At 50.8% G+C, this 27,948-nt stretch overlaps 1 protein-coding gene across 6 annotated transcripts in view; it reads right to left on the reverse strand.

Annotated features, from left to right (window-relative positions):
• Positions 1 to 27,948, reverse strand: part of INPP5D (inositol polyphosphate-5-phosphatase D) — a 123,436-nt gene that overhangs the window by 46,050 nt on the left and 49,438 nt on the right. For 3 of the 6 annotated variants that reach the window (XM_051999281.1, XM_051999276.1, XM_051999277.1), the window contains exons 5-10: positions 24,217 to 24,397; positions 19,609 to 19,780; positions 16,161 to 16,301; positions 4,606 to 4,693; positions 1,520 to 1,603; positions 1,241 to 1,312 (exon numbers count right to left, since the gene is read on the reverse strand). In XM_051999281.1, coding sequence (XP_051855241.1) covers positions 1,241 to 1,312; positions 1,520 to 1,603; positions 4,606 to 4,693; positions 16,161 to 16,301; positions 19,609 to 19,780; positions 24,217 to 24,397 — 738 coding nt within the window. The remainder of the gene's footprint in view (positions 1 to 1,240; positions 1,313 to 1,519; positions 1,604 to 4,605; positions 4,694 to 16,160; positions 16,302 to 19,608; positions 19,781 to 24,216; positions 24,398 to 27,948) is intronic. The other 3 variants (XM_051999279.1, XM_051999280.1, XM_051999278.1) reach the window with 3 other exon arrangements.

A 27,948-nucleotide genomic window follows, 5' to 3' on the forward strand; every position in this document is an offset into this window, starting at 1 on the left:
AGAGAGAGAGAGAGAGAGAGAAAGAGAGAGAGAGAGAGAGAGAGAGAGAGAATTTGAGCATGTCAGAATGGATGGTGAAATGTTTAAGCATCAAAGACCTAGAATAGAACATATGAGGCCATCTATTCCATCCATTCCTGTTTGAGTCCAGGACTGAATTGTTGATGTTTCAGGCTAATAAGAAACTATGTTATTCTTAAAATCATAGAATTTTAGAGGAAACACTTCAGGGGGCATTTGATTTAACTCATATACTAGAAAAAACTACTATAACATACTATACTATATATATATATATAGTAGTATATATAACCTACTATAACATAACTGGAAAATGGATCTTCACCTTTACTTGAAAATCACTGGAGTCAGTAACCTCCCGAGGCAACACCTATTTTGGGATAGAGCCTATTATTTTAGAGGGTTTCTAACCTAGCTAACTTTCCACCACTAATCCCAGTTCTGCCCTCTGGGCCCAAATGGAACCCGTCTAATCCTTCTTCCTCATTAGAATTCTGAATACTCTTCACCACTCTCTTCCCCCAAGGCTACTTTGGGTTAAATAAACCCAGTTCTTTTAGCCAATCATTAAATCTCTTTCTTATAATGGATTCCTTCCTCTGGCTACAATCCAACTCATCCATTGTAACGTTCTTACTAAATTGTAATGTCCAGAACCATATAGACTACTAGAGTAGGAGGGTTCGCTGCTTTAAAAATACATTTTCTTGTTGATCATGAATAAAAATCATCAACACAAACATTTCAATGTTCAATAAAGAAGAGAGTGTATATAAAACCGTGAGCTTCCCCCATTAGATTGTAAGCTCCTTGAAGACAGAGAAATGTCTTGCTTCTTTTTGTCTCCCCAGCGCTTCACTCAATTCCTGGCACATAGTAGGTACGTTAATAAATATTGATTGATTGCTAGATTGAATTTCTATCTTACGTAGTCTGGTGTTATTCAGTTTTTGAAAAGAGAGAAATTTCTTATGGTCATCCACTTCAAAGTTTAACAGTAGTCTGGAGACTCCTCAGGAGTTTTATCCTAAGCCCTTTTTGGCGTAGGAGAAACTCATTCCATCCTAATAGACCCTGCTATCTGCATAGTGTCATTGTGACTTATGTAACAGCAATCAGGGGCCTTCAGCATTGAGCCAAGACTCAGAGGTTGGTGGTTGAGGGGGTGGAAATGCAGCAGAGAAGATACCGGGTTAGTTGCTAAAGAAGAGACAATTACCTCAAAGGTGACAGGAGGGATGAGTGATCTCCGATGTGTGGATTCGGGACCTTCTACCACAAATGTCTTTACCTGAAACCACAAAAACATGAGGACTTTAAGCCATGAGACGGGAGAGAGATGGGGGGGGGGGGAAGCGTAAGCATCTCAGTGCCTGCCTCTAGCATCCCAGAAAAGGAAACCCAGGGGAAACAGCAGCAGTTTCTAATCCCAGAAAAGGAAACCCAGGGGAAACAGCAGCAGTTTCTAAGAAAATGGCAAGGTCAAATTGTATCATACCTTATCTTCAAGAGAGGACAGTATATTGGTCAGCTGGCTAAGCTTGGCTATTACGTTGGCTGGATTCGGTTCTGCACACACCTGCTAAGTGAAAGAGAGTGAGCTACTTCATTTGTTCCCTTATTCAATGAATAAAGATGTGCTGCACATCCACGATGTTCAAGGAACGTGGTATCAGCTGCCATAAGGGACAAAAAGAGTAGGACTTAGTCTCATCCTTCTGAGACTTAGGATCTTGTAATAAAGATAAGACACATGTACACACAAACAGCTCTAAAACCAGGCTGACTAGGCCAAGTTCCATGAAAAGGTTCAGATAAAGTTCTCTGAGGGCAGTAGCACGGGAGAAAAATCACTTCTGCTTGGGAGGGGGGATGGAATCAAGGAAGACACCATAGATGTGACATTTGAAAGCCCCTGCTTGCAATATCAAGGAAGGACACGACAAGAAAGAAATACAATGCCTAGAGATCAGAGCCAACAGCTGATGTGTTGGTAGTTTTGCTGATCTACTCCTCCTCCTTGCCCCCCCCCTTTTTTTTTCTTTGGGACAAGGGGTGAGTCTGGGAGGGATAGGGAAGGAAGAATCAATGGGGAATTTATTTTATGCTGGAGGAAATTTGTGAGAGCCAGAGATCTGGGGGAGTCTGTCCAGGATCACCCAGCTCTTGGGTTTGTGACTGGGTTTTTCCCCCCACAGAGCCAAACAACTTAGTAGTTCTGCTGATCTACTGCTCCTCTTTGCCCTTTTTCTTATTCTTTGGGATAAGGAATGAGTCTGGGAGGGGTAGGGAAGGAAGAATCAATGGGGAATTTATTATATGCTGGAGGCAACTTGTGAGAGCCAGAGTTCTGGGGGAGTCTGTCCAGGATCACCCAGCTCTTGGGTTTGTGACTGGGTTTTTCCCCCCACAGAGCCAAACAACTTAGTAGTTCTGCTGATCTACTGCTCCTCTTTGCCCTTTTTCTTATTCTTTGGGATAAGGAATGAGTCTGGGAGGGGTAGGGAAGGAAGAATCAATGGGGAATTTATTATATGCTGGAGGCAACTTGTGAGAGCCAGAGTTCTGGGGGAGTCTGTCCAGGATCACCCAGCTCTTGGGTTTGTGACTGGGCTCGTCCCCTCACCTTCAGCTTTAATGATTCAGAATCCAGCCCATTTGCTCGTTTCCTCAGCTCCTGTTATTTCCCATCTGCTCTTCTGCCCCATCCTGCTGGCGAGGCACACTGGTCCCTTTGCTCCTTCCATAAGTGGGATGCCCCAACTAATGACTCCTGTTTCCAGACTGTCTCTCCCACTCTGGGTGGCCTTCCTTGGCTTCCAGCCACCCTCCTAGGCCTGACTTCTGCCTCCCTTTGGTGGCTCCAGGAAAAACAGCTCAGATTAATCCACATGTCCCTGAGGCCAGCTTTGTGCATAGATACCCAGACCAATTACACAAACAGCACTTGGTGATCCAACCACATCTTTCAGGGGTGGCGTGGGGTGGGTGGAGATTAAGGTGGGGGATGGCTTGGGTAAGACAAAGAACTGCCTTCAGAATCTAAGGCCGTAAGTAATAAAGGCAAATCATATTTCCTTTGCCATTGCAAGTGCTTTACTAAAAGGACCTTGTGGCATGCAAATAGCATTCTCTCTAGTTTGCAAATAAGGAAACTGAGGCACAGATATGGAAAATGACTTTCCAGGGTCACATGGCCAAGAAGGGGCCTTTCTGGGACTCAAACCCATAGCCTCTGACTCTTTATGTCAGGCTACCCTCTAGGGTTTTGGAGGCTTCTGGGATCTCTCTCTCCTCACTGGTCCTCCTTTAGATGAGCCGCCTCCAAGGTCTCAGGTACTGACTGATGAAGGACAAAGGTCAGTCCCTAGGACGACCCCGTGCCTTGGGAGTCCTTGACGTTACCTCAGCTTTGAATGATTCCAGCCTCCACTTTCTCCAAACCATCCTCCACATCAGCTGCCAAATGAATATCTTAAAGCACGACTGCTGCTGCTATTCCTCTGCTCCTGAACTTAACTCCCCAAACCTCAAAGCTAAGCTCCCATTTCCTCAGCTGGCACCAAAAGCTCTCACGATTTGGCTCCAGCCTCTCTTCGCCAGGCTGCTTCTGTACTCCTGTCCCTCATTCTATATTTGGCCCAAATGGCCGCCTCGCCCTTCCCCCATCCAATATTCCATCCCCATCCCAGGGCGCCGGCTTTTTGGAGTCCTTAGCTCATTTCAAAGCTTGGCTCAGGTGTCACCTATACAAGTTATCTGTGTGCCCATTTGAATGGATGGATAGATGAAAAAGCACTATTGCCATGGGCCAGGCAGCAGTGCTAAGTTCTGAAGACAGAAGTACCAGACAACAAGGCAGACTTTGCCCTCAGACAGTTGCTTTCTAGTGAGAGAAAACAACATAGAAAGTTGAGGTGAAGATGACAGGCTTTGGAAATGGCAGTTAGAGGGCTTCTGGGCAGGGCAAGGTCAGAGCCACAGGGGGCAAGTTCAAATTAGTCTGATCTTTACTCTCTGTGATTTGGAGTGAGATATTAAACCTCCCTGAGCCTCAGTTTCTCCTCTGTAAAATGTGGAGGGACTAGATGGTCCCTGGTGCCCCTTCCGTTCTAGATCCAGGATCCTATGACTCTGGATGGGAGTGGGGACAGCGGGAGAGCAAAGGTCACATGGGGCGGTTTGCAGGAGGTGGTTCGGACAGCACGCTCTGGCTCCCCCTTCTTCCTCCCTATCCAGATACTAGAGTGTCCCAGCCACGTGAATACAGTGCGAGGGGAAATCTCCAGGCCTCTCTTATTCTTTCCATCCCCGAGAGGAAGTGTCTTTTCCAAGGTCACATGAAGGATCCCAGGAGAGAGTAAAGGCCCGCAGCCTGCCTCTCCCAGCTCCCGGCCCGGTCTTTCCTTCGCTGCCTCCCCGGAGACGTCCTGCTACCTTTCTGGCACGTCCCTGTGTTCAGAGAGCCCACGGAACTTCTCCTCCTTCCCTCCCCCTCCCTTACTCCACCCTTTCTAAGACCAGTCAGGGAGTCTTCCCGGCTCCCTCTCTCCCTGTCACCCTTTCGGTGGCCAGACCACCTACCTGAGGCCGGGGCAAGACGCCGGGGGACAGCTGCTGATCAAACAGCTTCTGCATGGACTCCAGGGATGGGAGGGTCTTGTTAACTTCACTGTGGGGAAAGAAACGGAGAAGGTGAACGGGGAGCCCGGGGAGCCCCGCCAGGTGTGCCCGGACAGAGCGATGCAAAGGCTTCTGGTCCAAGCTTCTGCGTCCTCAGGGCAGCACCTTCCCCCTTCCTGCACTGCATCCACTCCATCCAGCAGCTCCTGGGCTTGTCACTAAAGGAAACGTATAGTTAGGGGACCATGGGAGCCAAAGCTAAAAGGAACCTCAGGAAGTACTGGGCCTGAGCCCTTCATTCCGTAAGGAAGAAAACAGAGGCCCACGGAGAAGTGACTTGCCCAAGATCACACGGCTAGCAGAGCGGCGGTTCCACAACTCGTTTCCCTGTCATTCCACAATCATTTCATCGCGGCATTCCGCTTCCCTCTGTCTCCCAAACGAACGTAAGCCCTCGAGGGCTGGGACTGTCCCGTTCTCGTCTCTGTAGGCCCGGTGTGTGGCAGAGAGCAGCGAAGCTCCGCCGGCGGCTCCACAGAGAGCCAGAGCTCGGGCTCTGTGGACCTTTCCCACTCGTTTGATCCCTTTGGAATCCTAGATCGGGCGGGAAAAGGGCTCCCTGAGGCCGCTACTCTGGCTCCCCCATTTTACAGATAAGGAACGCGGGGACCGGATCGCTTACTGGGCAAGAGGCGGGATGCTGGGAAGGCAAGCACAGAAATAAAGACATTCCTGATCTCAAGAAGCCGGGGGGATGGGGGGGTGGTTTGCAATTCTACTGGGGAGACAATCTGTAAACAGATAAATAAATGCAAGATGGATAGGGGAGGGAAAGAACACTAGCGCCTGGGGAGGCTGGGGAAGGTTCCTCCGGGGAGGTGCATGAGCAGGGCCCTGCAGGAAGCTCAGGATTCTATGATGCTCCAGAGAGAGCATCACGAGGGAAGCGATTCGGCAAAACTGGCCAGATTCCCTAAATTCTTTTTTTTTTTTTTCTTTTTGAGGCAAAGGTAAGTGACTGGCCCAGGATCACACAGCTAATAAGGGCCCCAGGCCAAATTTAAACTCCAATTCTCCCGATTCCAGGCCGGTGCTCTATCACTGTTACCTCAGATCCGTTCGATTCTAAGAGGTGACAGGCCCTGAATGCAAATCTCAGCCCTGGAGGAGCCCGCTGCCCTCCTCCCCCCTCACCCCCCCACAGAGCATCGAGACTGAACCTCCGGTTTTTACAAATGAGAAAAAGGCTGCTCAGAGGGTTAAGCTCCTTGTCCTCCGGCTGCTCAACGAGGCTAGATGGGCCTGGCTTGCAGACCCCTGCCTGGCTCTGCTCCCTGTGGCTGGTGGCCCCCGTGGTCGGAGCCCCCGTGGTCAGAGCCCCCGTGGTCGGAGCCCGCATAGTCAGAGCCCCTGTGGTCAGAGCCCCCGTGGTCGGAGCCCCCGTGGTCAGAGATCCCCGTGGTCGGAGCCCCCACTGGCCAGCTCGGCTCTCGGGGGGAGCCCGCGGCCAAGGAGCCTCGAATCAAGACTTGGGGACAAGCCCGTCTGCGGCCAGGGGAGAGACCTGGAGGAAAACAGGCCCGAGTCCGACCGAGCAGCCCCCGCCCGGCCCCTGGGAGCCCTGAGGAAGCGGCCACCGAGACAGAAAGTGGAATGAGGAAGAGCCGCTCCGGGGACGGCTGTTGCGGAGGGAAGAAGCGAGCCGCCCATTTTGCTGCTTCCTATTTTAACCAGTGATTGGGGTGCCGGGCTCAGTGGTACCTTTGTGCTGAAGGAGATTTCCATCTAGAAATGTCAGGTGCTTCCATGTTTCCACACGCAGGCAAAGCCCCCTGGCTGTCCCCTCCCTCCTTCCCTCCCCCCCCCTCCCGTTACAGCTCTGATTCATTTAAAAGATTCTGGAAAATTCGGAGAGAATTCTCCCCAATTCCCCTTTCCAGGCTCTGAGGAAGCCCGAAAGTGAAGCTTTTACCGCCCCTCCTCCCCAACGAGGATTCTCCATGTTGACAGCGGACGGAGAGCTGCCTGGGAGTCGCTGAGCAGCCCGTGGCGTCCCCGTCAGAGCCGCCGTGTGGCCACGATCCCCCGCTCCCGCCACTCGCCGCTTCTGGACCTTCACGGCCGGGATGTGTCTGCCCTGCCCGGGCTCTGTGCCCCAAGCAGCGGCCGATCCCGGCCTGACGCTCCCGGAGATGGGGCGGCCTTCCAGCTGGATCCGCAGCCGGGGCCGCTGATCCTGGCCCAGAGGAGGGGAAGTCACCTGGTCTTGGCCATCGGCATCGAGAGGAGCCCAGAGTCCCCCATTGGGAGCAGCAGCTCTTTCCCTTCGCCTCGGGGAGGGCCCAGCAGCCTCCCCCGAGAAATCCAGCAGCAGGGAAGGTTTTCCCTTCCCCGGGAGGAAATGGCTTCTCCTCGCTCCTGGGGCTTCCTATGACTCCGGGCTAAGCCAGAACTCTGCCATCGGCTCCCAAGGTCTCCCAACCAGGCCCCATCGTCCCTCCCCGGCTTTATTGCCCATTATTTTCTCTCATTATCCATCTTCCACCTTGTCACCTTCCTTGTCACCTAAAACTTCCCCCTTCTCCCAGTTCATGCCCTTGCACAGGCTGCCCCCCAAGGACTCCTGGAGGCAGGGGCTCTCCTGGGTCAGCCCGGCAGCCCCCGGCTGCTCCATCCCGCTGATGGGCTTCTTGGCAGCCCCCCCCATCAGTTCTCCCCCTTCGCTCCCCCCAAAACGCCGCTTTTTGCCTGTTCCCTCAGCTCTCCTCGTTCTGCCCTCGGGGCCTCCGCAGAGCCCGGCTAATTTCTCTTCCGTGTGACAGCCCCACAGGGGCTCCAGGACAGCTCCGTGTCTCAGTCTGGCAAAGCGGCGGCTGCCTCCTTGCTCCTTCCCGCTGATCCTGTGCTTTGGGACCCCTCGGGCCCTCGGCAGCGGGACCCGGCGCGGTCTCTCAGTGTCCTTCTGAGAATGGGGCAGGACCAATATTCCAGGGCTGGTTGGACCCACACCGAGAACCGTAATAGCCCCAAGTGGCCAGCTCCCCGCGAGGTGCTGGAGGTAACAGTCCCTGCCCTTAGGAGGCTGAAGTTCTCTTAGGAGAAAACAACAGAAGCAGGGTGGGGCGGATGACTTTCTGCAGCTGTCTCACGCAATTCCAATTTATGGGCCAGCTAGGCGGGGCAGTGGTTAGAGCAGCAGCCCTGGACTCAGGAGGACCTGAGTTCAAATGTGGTCTCAGACACTTAACACTTCCTGGCTGTGGGACCCTGGGCAAGTCACTTAACCCCAACTGCCTCAGGGAAAAAAAAAAAAAAGGAAAAAATCCCAATTCAGGGATTCAGCAAGTCAGGACGTCAGCCTCATGTCATTGGTTGTCTCGGAGAAGAAAAGATGAACAGCAACAAGAACATATAGTCAACGTAATTTTGAGAGTTCGGGGGAGAGAACTGGGGAAGATCAGGAAAGGCGCCACATAGGTAGGGGTTGGCACAAATTGAGCCTTGAAGGAAATCTTTGGGGCAGAGCATTCCCAGAATGTTGGAAGCCGGTGCAAAGGTGAGGAGAAGGAAAGAAGGAAACACCTACTACGTGCCAGGCACTATGCTAAGTGCTTTGTGAATATCTCATTTCATTTGCACTGCTAATAACAGCACCTTGGCTGTTATGATCCCCATTTAACAACTGAGGGAACTGAGGCAGAGAGAGGTTACCTGATTTGCCCAAGATCACCAGAAGACAAAATGTTAGGTATGGGGAACAAGTGAGCTACGTCATCTGGAAGCATAGAATGAATGAAATCCATTGATTCACATTCACAAATGAAGGTGAAATCCATCTAGAAAGATACACTGGAATCAGATTGTAGAGAGTTTTCAATGCCGATAATATGCTTTTTTTTTTTTTTTTTTTTTTAATAGGGACAATAGGGATCCTGGAATTTAGTGAGCAAGGAAGGGAAGCAGTTAGGATCTGTAAAATTAGACTAATAATAATAGCCTCTCGTCAGAGTAATGATACCATCCCCCAGAGTAAAGCACTCAGCAAACCCTAAAGCACTACAGAAATGCTACTTATCATCCTGATGCTGCTGAGCTCCTTCTTTGGCTGTATCATACCACTGGCTCCCACTGAAATCTGCAGTCCTTTAAAACCTTCGCACAGACCATTATTGTTGAGTTTCTGTCTGGGTAATTGATTTTTTGAGCCCAATTGCGCTACTTGACATTTATCCTCATAAAGTTTCATTGCATTGGGCTGGACTCATGTTCTTAGCCTGTCAAGAGCTTACTGGCTCCCAATGTCATTATCCAACATTATAATTATTCTTTCTAGATTCACATAACCCAGAAATTTGCTAAGCCTGACAGGCCCACTTGCAGACTTCCCTTTCGGCTCCCTTGCTCTGGTTCCACCTAACTTGGCTATCATCCAGCTTGCATCTTGCCCTCATCCGAAGATCAGGAAAGAGGTTATTAGATATAATACTGAAGTCCCATCTATCCTGGGGGCATCCATTGGGTCGGTCACACTTACAATCTGTTAGAAAAGGAAACGAGGTCAGGCTCTCAGCCCCTCTTGTTACCAGAGCCATGACTGCTCTTAGTGATCCCCACTGCCCTTTCTCTGGGGAATTTCCTCCAAAATCGTGTCTGGTTGTGAAGCAAAGCCTCCCATTCTCCTTTCCAAAAGCATTCGCAAAGGAAGCTGGAATATTTATACTCTTAACTTCCCCTGCTAGTGGATTTTCTCATATGGTTGCAGACATGGGAGGAAGTTTCCAATAAGTGCATCTGTCATTATTATTCGTGATAATAACTGTTTCCAAGATGTGCACTTGCCACTCAGGATGGGATTTTCAAGAAGCTTAGCATCTCTTTTCATAGAAGATCAAAGCATTTTATGGTTTCTTCGACTTCACGATATGCCCAGGAAGCGAGATAACAGCTCAGAGATACGGAAATGGGATGCCAGAGAGGCTGAGCTCTCCAAAACAACTGAAATCCACGTTATCGTTGGGCTTCCTTTGATCCACAAATCCAGCCACTCTCTCCCTCGTGGCAGTGAAGTGGTACAAGAGTGCTGGCTTTGAATCAGGAAGAGCTGAGTTCAAATCCAGACTCAGACATTTACTAGTTGGGTGATCCAGAACAAGTCACCTAAGTTCTGTCTGCCCTGATCTCCTTATCTGTCAAATGGGGATAACACACTTAAGCTCTGTCTGCCTTGGTCTCCTTATCTGTAAAATGGGGATAACACACTTAAGCTCTGTCTGCCTTGGTCTCCTTATCTGTAAAATGGGGATAACACTAGTCCTAGCTCCCATGATTTTTGTAAGATCAGATAAGATAATATGTGTAAAGTGCATAGTTTATGCTTAGTAGAGCTTCTTCCTTCCTTCTTCCCCTGCAGACCTGACTGGATATAAATAAAATAAACTTTCCATCTCAAATCTGGTCTCTGTGGTGTGTGTCCCTGAAGCAGTGTCTAGCACCAGACATTCTTTTTTTTTTTTTCTTTCCTAAGAATAATATTTATTACTGAAATAGCTGGAAGCCACGACTGTCAGAATTCAGTCAGAGCTGTCAATATTAAGTGGCTCTGGGAGGCTGTTAACAAGACAAGCAAGGATGGGAGCAGAATGTGAAGTGGGCTCTGGAAATGAGAAGCGTTGTCAAGCAGAGAGCTCTGAGAGGCTCCAAGTTTAGAGCCAGAGAAGAGCACCTGTCTCACTCTAGTCAAACTGAATCTTTGTTGAGATGGAGAAACTGAGTCATAGGAGCAGACGTCGATGCATGACCTCGACGAGGTCATGCATCCCGTGAGAGAAAAGAGGCAGAGACTAGACCCCGGAAGCCGGGCTCCCTGACCACTAGGCTCCACCAAGGAGGCACAAAGAGACAATATTATCAATTAAAAGGACACTTGACAAGGTTGTGAACCCAGTGGTAGTTTTAGGAGAAGTCTAAAGTTTGCTTCCCAGTTCTGCTACTTTTGAACCCTATAATTTCAGGCAACTCACTTTCCCTTTCCGGGCCTGTTTTCTTCCCTGTAAAATGAAGGGGATGGACAAGATGGCCCCGAGGGCCCTTCCAGCTCCCCAGCTATGACACTCTCAACCCACTTCCCCTCGCCGGGTCTGTTTCCTCATCTGCCAGAGGAGTGCCTTGGACTAGATGGCCTTCCTGCTCCAAAGCTATGGCCCTGGAGGCTGACTGAGGCTGAATGCTCTGGATCTGGGGACAAGAATCCCAGCGTGACACCGACCAGCGAGGAGACCCCAAAAGATGAGAAATCGCTTTGGAAATTATAGAGCAATATCTTTAGTAAGGGATAGTATCAACAGACTGACTCACTGGCACTTATTAAGCACCAGCTGTGTGCCCGATGCCCCCAGAATGCCAAGATAAATATGAAAATCTTTGTGAAGACGTGAGGAGGAGGAGGAAGAGGAAGAGAGAAAGAGGAAGAGGAAGAGGACAATAATTCCCTTAAGGTTTATGAAAAACCTTCCTCATGACAACCCTGTAATATAGGGAGGGCAGGAGCGATGGTCCCAAGGATGCCAAGATAAAAATGAATCTTTGCCCTCAAAACATGAGGAGGAAGAAGAGAAAGAGGAAGAGGAGGAAGAGGAAAAAGAAAAAGAAGAGGAGGAAGAGGAAGGTTAAGAGGAGGAGGAAAACAGTAATTCACACTTCTATAGTATTTTAAGGTTTACAAAAAAAAAATTTACAGATGAAGAACAAGAGGCACTGGAAACGTAGTATTGTAGATACGATTCTGGCTTGGGGATAAGTTGGACTCATTGAGGTCCCTTTCAACCCTGAGATTCTGTGATTCTTTGACTTACTCAAGGTCATTCAAATGACAATACTTGGGTCCAGGTCTCCTGACTCCAGGCTTAGCTCTCTTTCCTCTACACTGTGCTATAAGAACATAGGAAAATTTAGGGCTCAAATGCATCTTGGAGGCCATAGGGTCCAATCCCATCATTTTACAGATGAGGAAACTGAGGCCTGGAAAGATTAAGTAGCTTCTCCTGGGCCACACATGTAATAAGGCTGCACTGTTATAATTATATTATTATTAGTGATGCTTGTTTCTAATAACCAATGTTTATAATCTGATGTTTTGAATGAATGGTTAAATCGGCTAAAACTTTCTCTTTTTGGTCTTGCAGGGAAAAGAAGATCCATTGTTCTCTTGAATTCTACATTTTTAAATAGTTATTGGTCCACAACATCTTTTGCACCTGAAGTGCTCGGGGAAAGAGAAAAATTGAGAAGCCCTGGCTGTGGTCTGGTCCTCGAGAGGTAGCATGTTGTAGACATGGCACTGAGTGTGCAGACAGGAAACGTGGGTTCGAATCCTACCTCAGACATTTACTAGCTGTGGGAATCTGGGCAAATCACCTCTCTCTGGGCCTCAGTTTCCTCATCTGTAAAATGGGAGGGGTCAGACTTGATGACTTCTACGAGCCTAAGGAGAGGTAGGAAGCGGCACCTGGAGAGATCCCCCCCGATTCAGGAGAGCGGCTCTCCAGGTAGTGGATGAAATGTGCAGGTTTTCCATTTTTAACCCTTTACCATTTTAACCATTCCCAAGGAAAGGGATGCCCCAGGAAGATGGGAAAGGGTCGCCCTGAAACCGGAGATCTGTTTGATCAGTAGATCGGAGACTCTTCCATCAATGAGTGATCCGTCGATGGGATCCCAATGCCTCCATCTGGCAGCCGGTGGCCATTTGGCAAAGCTGCCACTATGTCAAGGTATTTGGGGAAATGCACATGGAAGGAATTAAAATTCACCCTCTGTGACGCACAACTCAGCACATAAACACAAGCTTCATCTGGCACCGCGGTCACTCCGGGATGGCGACTCTTAAAGGGAGACCAACAGCAGGAAGACACTTTCTAGTATACAGGAGTGCACCGGAACGCCTTCAAGGGACAGGATTTTTGTTTAGGGAAACCAAGACCCCAAAGGGAAAATATCAAGCGAAGCAAACGAGCCAACATGGAGAAAGCCAGTAGCGCAGAGCCTGGCACGGGGAAGGCACTCGATCAATGTTTATTCTCCTCCCCCTCCCCTACACTCCTCCTGAAACCTTCCTAGAGACAGGTTGGATGTATCGCCTCCCCCGCTCAAGAGCCCCCGGTGGGTCCTTAGGGCCTCTGGGAAAAATGATGAAATCCTCCACTTGGCATTTAAAACTCTTCCGTCTGGCTCCTGCCAACCTCCCCAGGATTAATGCACATTACTCCCCTCACTTTTCCTGCCCTATTTGCTTTTCCCCGCAGGCATTCTGGCTGATGGGGAAAGGAAAGCAAATATTTAACTAAGGAGAAAAGTGTCAGGAGAGAAAAGCAAATCTTTCCCAACCTGCTGACCTAGAGTTCCCTTCAGATTTTGGAGGGAGGGCTCCCCTATTTATACCCTCCACTTTTCAGTTTCTTTTTGTGTTTTGTATTCCTCCCATTAGATCATAAGCTCCTTGAGGGAAGGGACTGTGTATTGCTCTTCTTTGATCTCCAAGGGTTAACCCAATGCTTGATACACAGCAGGTGCTTAATAAGTGATCATTGGCTGACTGGCTGACTCCAGTGTCTTGGAATTCTTAGTTTCCTTCAAGATTCATCTCAGGCATTAAGTCTTTTCTGGTTCCCCTAAATCAGGGGGTGGGGTTGGTTCCAAACCTGGGGCTGGTAAACTTAAAAAAATAATAATAACTGTATTTCATTATAATTGGCTTCCTTTGCAATAAAACCTATTTGATAACAGGCACAAAGTAAAACAACTGCTACCACATCCTGAGGAGTTTGGTAAAAGATAAATTTGGCAAAGGTCAAAGGGAGGAAAACCCTATGGAGTGGAGTGGGAATTATACCAATCGTAAAGACCAGGTCTAGATTTTGAAATATCCATAACACTGTGTAAGGCATCCACACTCTCTGTCTCAGTGAACTCACCACTGGGTATATCTACTCAAAAAGAGAAAAGAGGAAGAGAGAGAGGAAAGGAGAGAGGGGAGGGGAAGAGAGATGAGAAAGGGAAGGGAGAAGAGATGGAGAAAGAAGAGAGGGAAGGAGGAGAGGAAGGAGAAAGAAAGGCGAGGAAAGCCTAGCATACACATTTATAGCTGCATTATCATAGCTAGCAGAGAACTGGCAGGAACTTAAACAACCCTTAGGCTAAACTCTCATTTTGCACATAAAGAAGAAACCCAGAAAGGGGAAGGGACTGAGGAGAGTTCAAACGGCAAGTGCAGAGACAAGATAACCCAAAGAAAAGTGTGAAAGCACTTTCCTATCTATTACGTCACTTGATTACGTACTTATGACCCTTACAACACCCTGTGGCAGTGAAAATATGATGATTCTCATTTTACAGCCCGGCACCAGAGAGGGGGAGTGACTCACTCAGCATCACAGGTAGGATGTGGCAGAGACAAGACTAACCACCAGGGTTTCCTAACTCCCAAACTCGTTGTTGTTAAGTCCTTTGATAAGGTCTAAGTTTAGTTTTGTGCCCAAGTGATTCCCTAAAGCTGGAAGGGGCCTTAGGGATAACCTAACCCAACTCACATTTTACCCATGAAGAAATGAAGGTCCAGGAATGAGGGGACTTGCCAAAGGCATTAGAGGTGGTGAATAAGTCTTAAATCAAGGGCCTCTGACTCCAGATCTAATCTTGTTCTAAACAAGCATATGCACACACAGACGTATCCTCAAAAGAAGTAGTCAAATGATATAAAAACAAAGTATAAATGATGAAAACACGCTCCATATCCCCAACAATGAGAGAAGTGAAAATTAAAACTATTCTGAAATGTCATCTTAAATCATGTAAATTAGCAAAGACCACAAAATATGAGAAAAGCATCAATGCTAAAGAATTGCAGGGAGGGTTAGAGGGATAACAATCAACCACTTTGTTGGGGAAAAGGCAATGAATTGGTTCAGTCGTTGTGGATTTTGAGTTTAAATTATCCATGAAGAAAGGCTGGGTAGAGCATCCACACCCTTCAACTCAGTGAGCTCACACTGGACACATCTTCCAAAGAAGTTGAAGAAAGAAAGAAAGGTCTAATGTTCACTAAAATAGTCACAGCAGCATCTTTCTGGTAACAAAGACTGGGATTAGTAGATGTCCATTAACTGGGAAACAGCTGAAAAAACCTTTGATATACTATTGAATGGAATATTATTGATCAGTAAAAATGGCAAATAGGAAGGATTTGGAAAAGTTTCATATAAATGGAGAGTAAAATTAAGAGAACTCAATGAACACTATATTTAACAGCTATCATGTATGTGAAAAGATCACAATTGCATAGTAAACAATTGGGAAAACATCAATAAAGATCCCAGAGAAAACACAAGGAAACATTCTCTTTTTATGACAGACTTACTAGGACAGAATGTTAATATTTTAGTGTCAGATATGGTCAAGAATATTAAATATTTTTGCTCCTTGTGGCTCTGTCATAAGAAAGAGTTCAATCTGTGGGAAGGATCTTCCTATCCCTCAAATGACTGTGACACATCAATAAAATATATATTAAAAATAATGTAGTTACTTTGGAATGTCCTTCATAAGTCTCTGTAACTGGTTACTAGTGATATTCTATTAAGACTAATAGAATAAGAGAATATCTTAGGAATAACTGTTCATGATAGTAGTGACAGATAAAAGTGATAGTCATAAGAGTAATTATGTATGGTAGTGATGAGCAATGGCACTGATAATACTACCACTGGTAAGAACGATAGCAAGTGGTGGGAGTGGGAGTAGCGATGGTAATAAGAAGAGTAATAGTATTAATAAGAGTCACGGTGTAAATAATTGCATCAGTGATAACAGTAGTGTTAGCGGTGGTAGTGATAAAAGTAGTAATGATCATAGCACAGATGATAAATATGGTGATGTTCGTCCAGGTAGCTTCTTCAAGAAGCTGTCCAAGCATGTATACGTATATCGTATTTAATTTATACTTTAACATATTTAACATGTATTGGTCAACCTGCCATCTGGGGGAGGGGATGGGGGAAGGAGGGGAAAAATTGGAACAAAAGGTTTGGCAAATGTCCATGCTGTAAAATTACCCAGGAATATATCTTGTAAATAAAAAAGCTATTAAAAAAAAAAGAAGCTGTCCAAGAACATGCCCTGATCACTGTATAATGATAGCGGCAGGTATAGTGATGGTGGTCGCAATGGTTACCACAGCAATGGAGGGGGTGGTAATAAAAGGAACGATGGCAGCCATGAGCTGTGAGGCTCCTCTCAGCTCTGTATCTCTGATACCAATAGTAGTTCTAATAGTTCTTGCTGAGTTTGTAATGATAGTAACGGGAGCCACAGGGATGGCAGTGTGATAATGGCGGCAGCGCGATAATGGTGGCAGCAGTGATGCTGGTTCTGGCAGTCTGATAATAGCAATATGGACTTAGATTATTTGTCCCTCACTAATGGAGGGACCGGCAACATTTTAATGACACTTTTTCTAGGCCTACCTGTAGAGCTCTTTGCAGAGAACCATAATTAGCTTCTTGAAGTTGGGGAGATTATTGGAGCCCGTCTTCACAAATTCAGAATCCAGGGCAAGCTGAGTATTCAGGTATTCTTGGATGGCTTTCAGATGCTCTTCGGGAAGCCTAGGAAATGACAATAGTAGGGATTAACTTACAGCTCCTACCCAACCATAAAGAACAGTCTCTGATTTGCATCCCCAGGTGAGAGAAACATGACAATTGGTTGGCTGGAAGGATAAATGTATGGAGGAATGCCTGGTTCACTGACACGTGAATGCCTCCTCCCCCATTAGCCCTTGGAATGGTTTGTCTGGGAGGGGGAGCTAGTGACAGATGGGAGATCAAAGGAAATAAAATGGTGGCTTCTTAACTTAGCACTCTGCCTAGAAAATAGTAAGCACTTAATAAGTGCTCGACTTGACTTAATAATCTCAATAGTGGGGCAGGCAGTTCAGCTGAATCACCAGGGAGGGGAAAGGAACAGGTACAATCACTACACAAAGCGGGTAAGGCGGCATTTCTGCCTGTTTTAGCAGAAGCCCAGGCTGGGGAAGAAGGGACTTATTCCAGAACATTCTCTATTGATGACAGAGACCTGATCTAACACACTCAGGCTTTGATATCATTCCTGATCACTCCACATCTGACTCCAGTTCTCTGCAATTATCTTCTCGAGCATCCTTGGACAAACCCTAGCCTCAGTCTCAGTTTCTCCCCAGACGCATCTATTTGGATGAGTCTGGGCCACAGAAAAGCATTGCCCTGGTACATACTACCAGCCATGTGCTCAAGCCTGTGGTCGCCAGCTCCACGGCTCTGCCTCTCGGATCCGCGATACCCCACTTTTCTTTGTATCCCCAGAATTTAACATAGTTCCTGGCACATAGTAGGGACCTTAATAAGCACCGGTTGACTGACTTAAATAAGTCATTAGCCAGATGATGTGGCAGTGAGCTTTTGGTCTGGTTATCATACATTAACGGTGCTATTGTGAAATGATGGGGGAATTGATGTCATGTCTGTGTAGGGGGGAGAATAATTCATAGAGGGATCATTGGGTCATTATTAGGCTTCTTTGTTAACCGTACTTCGGTGGTCACGTTTTTACTCAGTCACCTTAGAGCACTTTCCACCATATTGTTTTGAACTTCGGGATAAGCTGCTTTACAGCGGCTTATTCTGTGCGTCCATGGGGTACCCATTATCAGGATACAAGATCAAAAGCAGAAGGTGTGGCCCTTTTCCCCTTTGGTACTCCCCACACACAAACCAGGCTGGCTGCAGAAAAGACAAGTTGGACAGTCAAACAAGTGGGCAGTTGAATAGTTGCCTGCTGGGTAATTATGACAACAGCCAGCATTTATAGGGCACTTTAAAGTGCCTTATTTATGGGAGATAGAAGTTATTACTGCCCCATTTTTCAGGTGAGAAAACTGAAGCTGAGGGAGACTTGCCCAGCATCACACAAATAATGAAGATGCGAAGCAGGATTTGAACTCGGGTTTTCCAGAATCCAAGACTGTGCCATCCCGCTATCCGAAGGAGGAATCAGCACAGCCTAGGAGGACAATGGTGGCTCCTCACAGGGCACGTAAAGGGAGACACGGGGGCTGGTGATTCTGAGATGGCCCATTCTATTCCGGGGGAATATATCCAAAAGAAAGAGGAATGAGGCAGGAGCCAAAGTCCTCAGACTGTCGTGGTCTAGTGACCTCTGACAACAGGAAGGACAACGGGGGAGTGGTCAGCGCAGAAGCGTAGGGGCGCTGGCTAAACCGTGGGGTTCTACCAGTGACTGACAAGTGTTTCCTGAAGCCTTTGCTGAGTACCAAGTGCCAGATGCATCCTGTGGTGGACAGCTCCTCCCCTCAGGGCCACCGAGATAACAGAAGCCCCTGGGCCCCAGGAGCTTGTGGGTGAGACCTGGGGAAACCTAAAAGGCTTCCCTCTGACATGGCTCCTGCCCTCACCTCCGTCCCTCACAGAAATGAATGGGATCCTGAGATCCTCAGCCCAGGGGCTGGCTGCTCCTCAGGCAGGGCAGGCTGGCGGGGCTCCTGCCAATCAGCTGCCCCCCACCCTGGGCTCAGCCACCAGGCTGTCGCCAAGTAGCCAAGGCCCGGGAAAGCCTTGATGGATGGAACGATTCCTGACTGAAATCTCATTACTAAAAACCTGGCGTTTTTATTCCATGAAGTCAAAGTGCCCCAAGGAGTGCGGGAGCAGAGAAAGAAGAGGGCGTTTCCTGGCTCCCTGACGGGGTTCCATGCAAGCTGGGCTAGTCCTGACTTTGTCATCAGGTCAGAAGCGGATTCACAGCCACACACGAGCCCGGGGCCCTCTGGCCCACTGAGCTGCGGCAGGGGAGGCAGGGGAGGCAGGGGAGGCAGGGGAGGCAGGGGAGGCAGGGGAGGCAGGGGAGGCAGGGAAGGCAGGGAGGTGCTCTCTGGCTGTGTGATCTGGGGCCAGTCACCTCCTACTTGTGCCTTTTTTCCCTCATCTGCTAAACGAGGGCGCTGGACTCAGTGGTGTCTGAGGGCCTTTCCATTTCTAGATCCATGACCCCGTGATTTCAGCCCCACAAATGGCGGCTCGCTCGAGGGCTGGCGCCGTCTGCGACCCCTTCCCCTCTGAGCCGGAACCCTGACTCCTGTGGTCCTTGGGCTTCAGCACGTCTCACTATCTGGAGACGTGGCACGGGACTGTGCTGGGTCAGTGCCTGTACAAGGCGTGCCCAGGTGTCCATAACAGAGGGGGTCCCCATCGAGGGGGAGGGGAGACACTGATTCCAAAGGGCCTTGGGGCTCCCACGGTCACACTTTCTGGGGCACCCCCAAAGCTACCTCGCAGGGGCATTGGGAGGCCTTAAAACACGCCACGGCCATGAGTTATCCCCAACACTACTGGGCCGTTGTTTACTGCCAGTCTCCCTCTGACTGAGTCAGGTTGAGCCGGTCTCTTTTTGCCCCCTCCCTCCCCCCCGGGATGCTGCTGGATCCCCGCCGGTTCTGGCCTGTGGCTCCCACACTTACAGGCCTTCCGCATCCGTCCTCTGGCTTATGAATGAGCCCCCGGCCCTGCACCTGAGCTCTTCCCAACCATCTGGACTTGTCACAGAGGAGGCCTTAGCTAGCCCCCCACCCCCAGCTCAGAGATCCAAGGGGAGGGGGACCTGATTCCTATGCTTCTCCCCACGTCCCTCACGGCCTTTCCCACAATGCCTTGCTCATTCCAAGTGATCAGCAAATATTCCTTGTGTGAATGAGCACGTACATGACTGAATGCTGCCGTAGCCATGGGCGAGGGACCCCGAGAAGGATGTGGTGCGGTACCGGTTCCCTCCGGGCCAGCTGAGGCCGGATTTCCCAGAAGGACCCCTGCCCCTCCCCTTGGCCCACTTTCCCCCTCCCTCCCAGGGAGAAGCACTCACCCAGTGATGTCCAGGCCCTGCAGGCGCTGCAGCAGCGTCTCGGACAGCGATAACGTGCTCTGTTCCATGACTCGGGAATTATCGGCCGGGAGGATAATTTCCTTGACCTCGGTGGAGCCCGGTGCTAGGGGAAGGTTCCTGGGCGGCAGCTCGGGCGGTGAGATGAAGAATTCTGCTCCAGGGAAGAAGGCGGGAGGTTGCCGTGGCCCAGGCCGAAGTCTGCCCCCCCCTCCCCACGTCGCTAAATTGCCTTTAGAAGGGCCGCCCGCAGCCTCAGCTCCCCCGGGCCTGGGGCTCCCCCACAATGCACTGCTGGACGGCAGGCCAGGGCCCTTTCTGTCCCGGTAACCTCAGGGCCGGGCAGAGAGCAGGCCCCCGATAACTGCTGGCTGGACGTTCCTCCCCTCTTCCTCATTTCCCATCCTTTATCTGCTCTCTCCTCCCTCTGGCCGCCAAAGGCGCCCTTTGCTCTTAGCCTCAGAGGAGAATGGCGGACCCCAAACCAGAACGGGGTGCTCTGTCCTTGCTGAGAGGAAACCCATGAGTCAAACTGAAAAAGGGGAATTAACTCAGATCTTTCTGGCCAGTTTCCATCCTCCCTGAAGCATGAACGTGGGGAAACCACCAGCACTCCCCACCTCAAGGCAACAGGACTTCCCTTCCCCGGGCAGACCCCGACGCCCCGCTTCTTGTGCCCCGAGAGAGGCCCCACAGAGCTTGCCCAGGCTCATGTCCCGTGGCTCCCCTGAGGGGGCCAGGCCCCGGGGCCAGTGGGTCCAGCCAGGATCCCGAGGTGGGGTCGGTGTCTAAGGGGGAGGCCGAGTCTGCCTCTCCTGGCCCAGGCCCCAAGGAGCCCCGAGACTCACCGGGCCCGAGGGACAGAAGGACGGACCGTCCCTGCGGAGGCTCCCGACAGAACACGGCACAGGTTCTACCTGTGCAGGCAGGCGCGGCAGACGTCGGCCTGTCAGGTAACCGGGGCCCCTTCTCTGAGGGAGGCCGGCCACGGGATGAAGCTCGCGGGATCTATCTGGGCGGGCCACCGGCAGGAGGACGGAACGGGACATTGTGGCCAAAGGGACGACTTTAAATGCTCCCTGGCCTCCTGGAGGCAGCTGAAGGGAGATCGCCGGACATGAGGCAGTTTGGGGAGATCACTGGGGAGGAGAGGAGGCCGCTGTGCTCCCGAGACCCCCAAAGGGGCCGAGGACCTGCCCAGGGGGCGAAAGGCTGCCCGGAGTCGCGAGCCCGTTGGAGCCCCAGCTGGGCCTTCCCTCCACACCTCAGTCACCTCACCTGTTAAATGGGGGGTTGGACCAAACCATCTCTAACGTCCCTTTTCAATTCTAACCATGAAGCCCCAAAGCCAGAGGGGGGCTCGGCTCAGAAAGGATGGCCCTGGGGCCAGATGTTCTCCTCTTTACAGAAAAGCTGCAAGTGGAAAGGGACTAGGGGGACACCACGAGCCGAGAGGAGCCGGGGAACGTCCCCGGCCTGGAGGATCTGCATCCTCGGCTAAGGAAAGACGGATTGCTGGGCCGCGGCCAGGAGCCCTGAGCCTCCACGGGGAATCCGACTTGGGGAGAGGCCCCGGCCTTCAAAGGCGCCCGGAGGCCAGGAGGCCGAGGAATCGGGCAGCAGCGGCGAGTCCACATGCTGCGCCGGTGGAGAACATGGGGCAGGTTTGGGAGCACAAGCGTCCGGATCGGGGCCCGGGGAAGGACAGCGGGGATCGCGGGACGCTGGGGCAGTGTCTCCGGTAGGTGCCCAGGGGCCTCTGCTGGCCGCCAGGACTCAGAGAAGGGCGTGTTCAGCAGAGTCACGGAGGGCACTGACTGAGACAGACCCCAGAGGACCCCAGAGGACCCCAGAGGACCGCCAAGACTCCAACCTGCGCCAACGGGCCTGGGCTCACGGGGAGGGTTTGAGCAAACAGGAAAACAGAGATGGGTCCTCCCAAGCACGAGCTGAGGGAAGCGGGGTAGGCTGCAATTTGTCTGGAAAGGGTCTGGGGGCTTCGGGGACGTGCGGGCCAGTTTGTGCCAACAGGGTCATATGGCAGTGGAGAAAGCCAACGTGATCGTAGCCTATGAAAAGAATCAGGGGCTGCCACTGATAGAGCACTTAAGTCCGGCCAAGTGTTTTACAAACATCTTCTCATTTGTTCCTCACCACAATCCTGGGAGGAAGGTGCTATTGCCCCCATTTTACAGTGGAGGAAACTGAGGCAGACGGCAGTTAAGTGACTTGCCCAGGGTCACACATCTGCGAAGGGTCTGAGGCTGGAACTGAACTCGGCCTGACTCCAGGCCTGGAGCTCTAACCCCTGAGCCGCCTCTCTGGTTCAGAGAGAAAGAGGGCAGCTCTCCTGCTGCTTTGGTGAGACTTTCTTTTCCAGGTCCGGGTGCCCCAATTTAGGGAGGATTGATAAGTGAAGAACGTTGTGGGGGGGGCAATTAGGATGGGCAGAGCATACGCTGCCTAGAATGAGAGCTGAGGGGCCATCAGAAATCACTGGGACAAACTCGTTCTGTAGCTAAGGAAACTGAGTCCTGGGAAGTGAGCGCTCTGCCGCTGAGGGTCTTAGATGGCCCTGACTCCCAAGCCTGTGACTCCAGGGACCCTCCTGCCCTCCACGGCAAATGTGGAAGCTCAGCCTGAAGAGAAGCCAAGGACAATGGGCTGTGAGAATTGTCCTGCCTGGCCCAGATCACACAGAACCACACAGGACCACACAGAACCATGCAGAACCACACAGAACCACGCAGGACCATGCAGAACCACGCAGAACCACACAGAACCACGCAGAACCACGCAGGACCATGCAGAACCACGCAGAACCACGCAGAACCACGCAGGACCACGCAGGACCACACAGAACCACGCAGAACCACGCAGAACCACACAGAACCACACAGAACCATACAGAACCATGCAGAACCACACAGAACCATGCAGAACCACGCAGGACCACGCAGGACCACACAGAACCACACAGAATCACACAGGACCACGCAGGACCACGCAGAACCATGCAGAACCATGCAGAACCACACAGAACCATACAGAACCATGCAGAACCACACAGAACCATGCAGAACCACACAGGACCACGCAGGACCACACAGAATCACACAGAATCACACAGAACCACGCAGGACCACGCAGGACCACGCAGAACCATGCAGAACCACACAGGACCACACAGAACCACACAGAATCACGCAGAACCATGCAGAACCACGCAGGACCACACAGAATCACGCAGAACCATGCAGAACCACGCAGGACCACACAGAATCACACAGGACCATGCAGGACCACGCAGAACCATGCAGAACCACACAGAACCATACAGAACCATGCAGAACCACACAGAACCATGCAGAACCACGCAGGACCACGCAGGACCACACAGAATCACACAGAATCACACAGAACCACGCAGGACCACGCAGGACCACGCAGAACCATGCAGAACCACACAGGACCACACAGAACCACACAGAATCACGCAGAACCATGCAGAACCACGCAGGACCACGCAGAACCACGCAGAACCACACAGAATCACACAGAACCACGCAGGACCACGCAGGACCACGCAGAACCATGCAGAACCACACAGGACCACACAGAATCACGCAGAACCATGCAGAACCACACAGAACCATGCAGAACCACGCAGGACCACGCAGAACCACACAGAATCACACAGAACCACACAGGACCACGCAGGACCATGCAGGACCACGCAGAACCACACAGGACCACACAGGACCACACAGAACCACAGAGAACCATGCAGAACCACGCAGAACCACACAGAACCACACAGAACCACGCAGAACCACACAGAATCACACAGAACCATGCAGAACCACGCAGAACCACGCAGAACCACACAGAACCACACAGAACCATGCAGAACCACACAGATCCACACAGAACCACAGAGAACCACACAGAACCACACAGAACCATGCAGAACCACACAGATCCACACAGAACCACAGAGAACCATGCAGAACCACGCAGACCCATGCAGAACCACGCAGAACCACACAGAACCACGCAGGACCACGCAGAACCACACAGAACCACGCAGAACTACGCAGAACCACACAGAACCACGCAGAACCACGCAGAACCACGCAGAACCAGGAGCTCCATGGGCAAGGTTTGAAGAGGCAAATTCGGGCGCGAATAGCATTGAGCTGTGAGTATCTCCCACAGAGGACCCAGATTCAAATCCAGCCTGATCACTTCTTACTATCTCCATGACTTTGGATAAGCCAGTCACCTCCCCTGGTGACTTGGTCCCAACCAGGTCCCTCCCCCTCAGTTTCCCCAGCTGTAAAATGGGAGGGTTTGGCCTTGGGGGCCCTTTTGGCTGGGAGATTCTGAGATCCAGGACTGAGGGGCACAGAGCAGCCTCCTGTGGGGACCTTCCCTCTCCCGTTTCTTCCTCCCGCTCATCCCTCTCCCCCGTTTCTTCCTCCCGCTCATCCCTCTCCCCCGTTTCTTCCTCCCGCTCATCCCTCTCCCCCGTTTCTTCCTCCCGCTCATCCCTCTCCCCTGTTTCTTGCTCCCGCTCATCGTTCTCACCTGTTTCTTGCTCCAGCTCATCCCTCTCACCTGTTTCTTCCTCCAGCTCATCTCCAGCCTCCTCCTCTTCTTGGGGGACAGGGTATTGCAGGTGGGTTACCAGGCCCATGTTCTCCTTCTTGTAGAATTCTATGAGCTGGTCCAGGCTGATGAAAAACCTGACGGGAACCCCTTCAGACGCCTGCGGATAGACCCCCCCAGAGAGAGCTGCTGTAAAAGGTGGCGCTTCTGGGCTCGGGAGCGGGACTGCCCTCCCTCACTAAAGTGCCGGGGCCGCTCTCAGGGGCCTCCCTGGCCACAGGGCCCCCCACCCCCCCACAGCCATCTGGCTCCCAGGGGGGGACGTCCCTCCGGCTCCCTCCAACCAGCAAAGTCGGACGAAAGCCGTGGTGACTTTTCAAACCCTCCGACAAATTTGTCCAAAGGGCTGGTTTCACTTCTAGCTCTTGGCTGGGCCGGGTCTAGCTTGGGGGGTGGGGTGGGGGCCGCAGGGCTGCCCTGGGAGTCAGGGATCCTGCTTGTACACTGAACCTCAGTCTCCTTCTCTGTAAAGTAGGACTCCGAGAGGCAGCCCACCTGCCTCCGGGGGCTTTGTAAGCTTTGCCCAAATGGGAGCAACAATTATAACAACCCCAAATCCCAGGATGCTCCACTGCTCCTAGTGCCAGGCTATCCCGCCTCAGGCAGAAGGCCTGCACACACACTCTTCCAGGCTCATTTGGAATCCAGATCCCCTTCCTCCGAATTCAGCAGAATGGGGGGTCAGAGGGAAGGGAGGGGCCTGAGGGCAACTGAGCTATTAAATTGCAGAAAGGGCCCCGCCCACCCCGTACTGATGGTCCTCATAGGAGAGTTCCCCATCCCAACGAAGCCGCAGGTCCAGTCCATGTGGCCTGCCAGCGTTTATAACGTGCAAAATTCAGCACTAAGGGCTAGGCCCCAGGCTGAGCACGCGCCCCCCCCCCCAAGTCAACAAGCATTTATTAAGCACTTAATATATACCAAGCACACAACACAAGAAACGGCCCTCCCTTTTCAGAGAGACTTTGGATATCACCAGGAGTTCTATACAAGAGTTTTGCAAAGTGAAACTACCAAGTACCATGGAGGCAGAAGGCCCTGGCGGTTAGCGCAGGGATCAGGAAAGAGTTCAGAGGGAATGTGGCCCTTAAGTTGCATGTTCAAGGATACTGGATTCTAGGAGACCGAGAGGAGAGGGACGCCTGCATTCTAGCCACCGGGCTCAGCTCCTGCAAAGGCGCGGAGGTGGGAAATGAGCTCGCCAGCCCGGCCAGACCTGAAAGGGCCTAGAGGGAAGAGGCGGCTGCCCTGATCAGAGCCCTTTATGTTACTGCCATCGTTCCCTGCTTTGCCAAAGACTTGGACCCCTATGGGCTGGAAGGAGTCTCACGGCTGCCCGGCCCGAGCCTGAAACTGGAGCTCATGGCCACAGGAAGTGACTTGGCCAAGTTCACGCAGGTAGGGAAAGGCAGAACTGGGTTTGAAGCCGGATCAGAGGCTCTTAATACCAGTGATCTCACGGGCTGTGAACAACAAATGGGACACTGGCTGAGAAAGCAGTCTGGCCATTTTAAAGAATTCCCAAACTTGCCGGTTTTAAATCCCCCCCCCCTCGTGCCATCCCGGCGACCCCGACTGACTCCTTCCATCCCCCTTCCTCTCTGCCTCGGTGTTTTCATCTGTAAAATGAGGGAGTTGGGTTCGATGACCTCAAATCCCCTTCTACTCTCCTGTGGTATCTCTGAGATGAAAGGCACTAAGGGAGGCAGAGGGAGAAAGCCACAGGGGCAGAGACACAAAAGGGAAGGAAGTGGGGTGAGTAAGAGCAGACTTTGAAAATTCCTGTAAGAAAATGCTGCCTAATCAGGCCCGGGGTTGGGAGCGGGGCGCTGCCACATCCTTCTGAGGCTGCTGGGAGGGGGTTGTTCCCCAGAACGTGGGGGAGCTGGATCCGGAGGCGGACTCGGAGCCCCTGTACCCCAAGCCCCAGCCCCCCTGCCTCCATCCAGTCCAGACTCTGGGCTCTGAAGGACGCATCTATCTCAGGACAGCGGCGGGGTCTTCCTACAGGAAGGGGGGGGCGGGCCTGGAAGGGAGTCAGGGCCTCTAATGGCCAGAGAGGAGCAGGAAATGCACTCTAGGCATGCGGGCAAATACGAAGAGATGGGAAATGCCGGGGGACCTGAGAGGAGCAGCGACAAGTTTGATTTTACTGGTCGAAGGATGGATGTGAAGGGAAGGAACGTAGGCTGGATCTGGAAAGCTAGTTTGGAGCTGCTCACAAAGGGACGCTTTTTCAAGTCATCTTAAGTCAACATGCATTTATTAGATGCCTACTGTATCCCGAATACTGTGCCAAGTCCTGGAAATACAAATATAAACAGAAAGATAGGTCCTGTTCCCAAGCAGATTCTATTCTAACAGAATAAGATTCAACAACTCACCCCGAACCCAGGGGCAAATGTTATGTGCTGAAGGAGTCGTCCTATTAAGCTAATTTTAAAGAAAGTCCTTAAATATGTTCGTAAAGCAAATCTTGCAAGTTCGAGGATTCATTTCCCCAAGGCCCATTTGGGCCTCAGTTTCCTCATGTGGCAAACGAGGGGGTGTCCGTTTCAGTTCTAAATCTGTGGCAGAATTGATAGGATGTGGTAACTGACCAAAAATGACGGGAGATGGAAAATGAGCAATAACGCCAATAATATAAATCAAGTGGAAATGGCCCAGATGGAAACGGTGAAGAGAAAAGGAAGGGGATGGAGTATCCTCGCACCATAAAAAATAACGAAGATCATGATGTCGGAGAAGCTTGGAATAAGTTGTGCGAACTGTGTGGAATAACTCGTGCAGATTAAAGTGAGCAAAAGCAGGAGAATAATTATCACAGTGACAATGTTCTCTTGGTTAAGCCGCAAAGTGTGGTCAAGGCAATAGTGAAGATCTGAAGAACCCCAAGAGGCACCATGATGCCAGAGCACTCATGAGGAGGACTGCTCCCTTACGCCTGCCGGAGAGGGGATGGCCTCCAGGGGCAGACTGAGACGTAGAGTTTTGGACATGGCCAATGAGGCTTTTATTTTTTGCTTGACTATGCTTATTACCACAAAAATTTTGGTTTTTTTGGGGGGGAGAATATGGGTGGGGGGGAAAGATACTTATTAATTAGGGAAAGTTTAATGAAAAAATAAATGCTAGTTGATGAGTTGATTGGAAAATTATTATTCCAGATATAGGATCTGAATTCTGACAAGTGAAGGAGGTCACCAAAGGAGAGAGTGTGTAGGAAGAAGAGGGCTAGGGGCTATTTCCCTCGGGAAATCCCCCACTGTGGGGTCAGGAGGTGCTCGCAAAGGAACAGGTACAAAAATATGGGCAGAGGCAGGAAGACAAGGAGAGGATGGTCTTTGACTCCAATGGAAGAGACACGGAGAGACAGAGACAGAGATAGAGACATAGGGAGAAAGACAAAGAGACAGAGACAACAGACAGAGAAAAACAAAGACAGAGATAAAGATAGAGACAGACTCAGAGAGAAAGCAGAGACAAAGACAGAGACAGACAGAGACACAGACAAAGACAGAGAGAAAGATAGAGATAGACAGACTCAGAGAGAAAGACAAAGACAGGGACGAAGGCAGAGAGAAAGACAGAGAGACAGAGACAAAGACAAAGGCAGAGATAAAGAGAGAGACAAACAGACTCAGAAAGACA

The sequence above is a fragment of the Antechinus flavipes genome, chromosome 4, assembly GCF_016432865.1.
Source record: "Antechinus flavipes isolate AdamAnt ecotype Samford, QLD, Australia chromosome 4, AdamAnt_v2, whole genome shotgun sequence".
Lineage (NCBI taxonomy): Eukaryota > Metazoa > Chordata > Mammalia > Dasyuromorphia > Dasyuridae > Antechinus > Antechinus flavipes.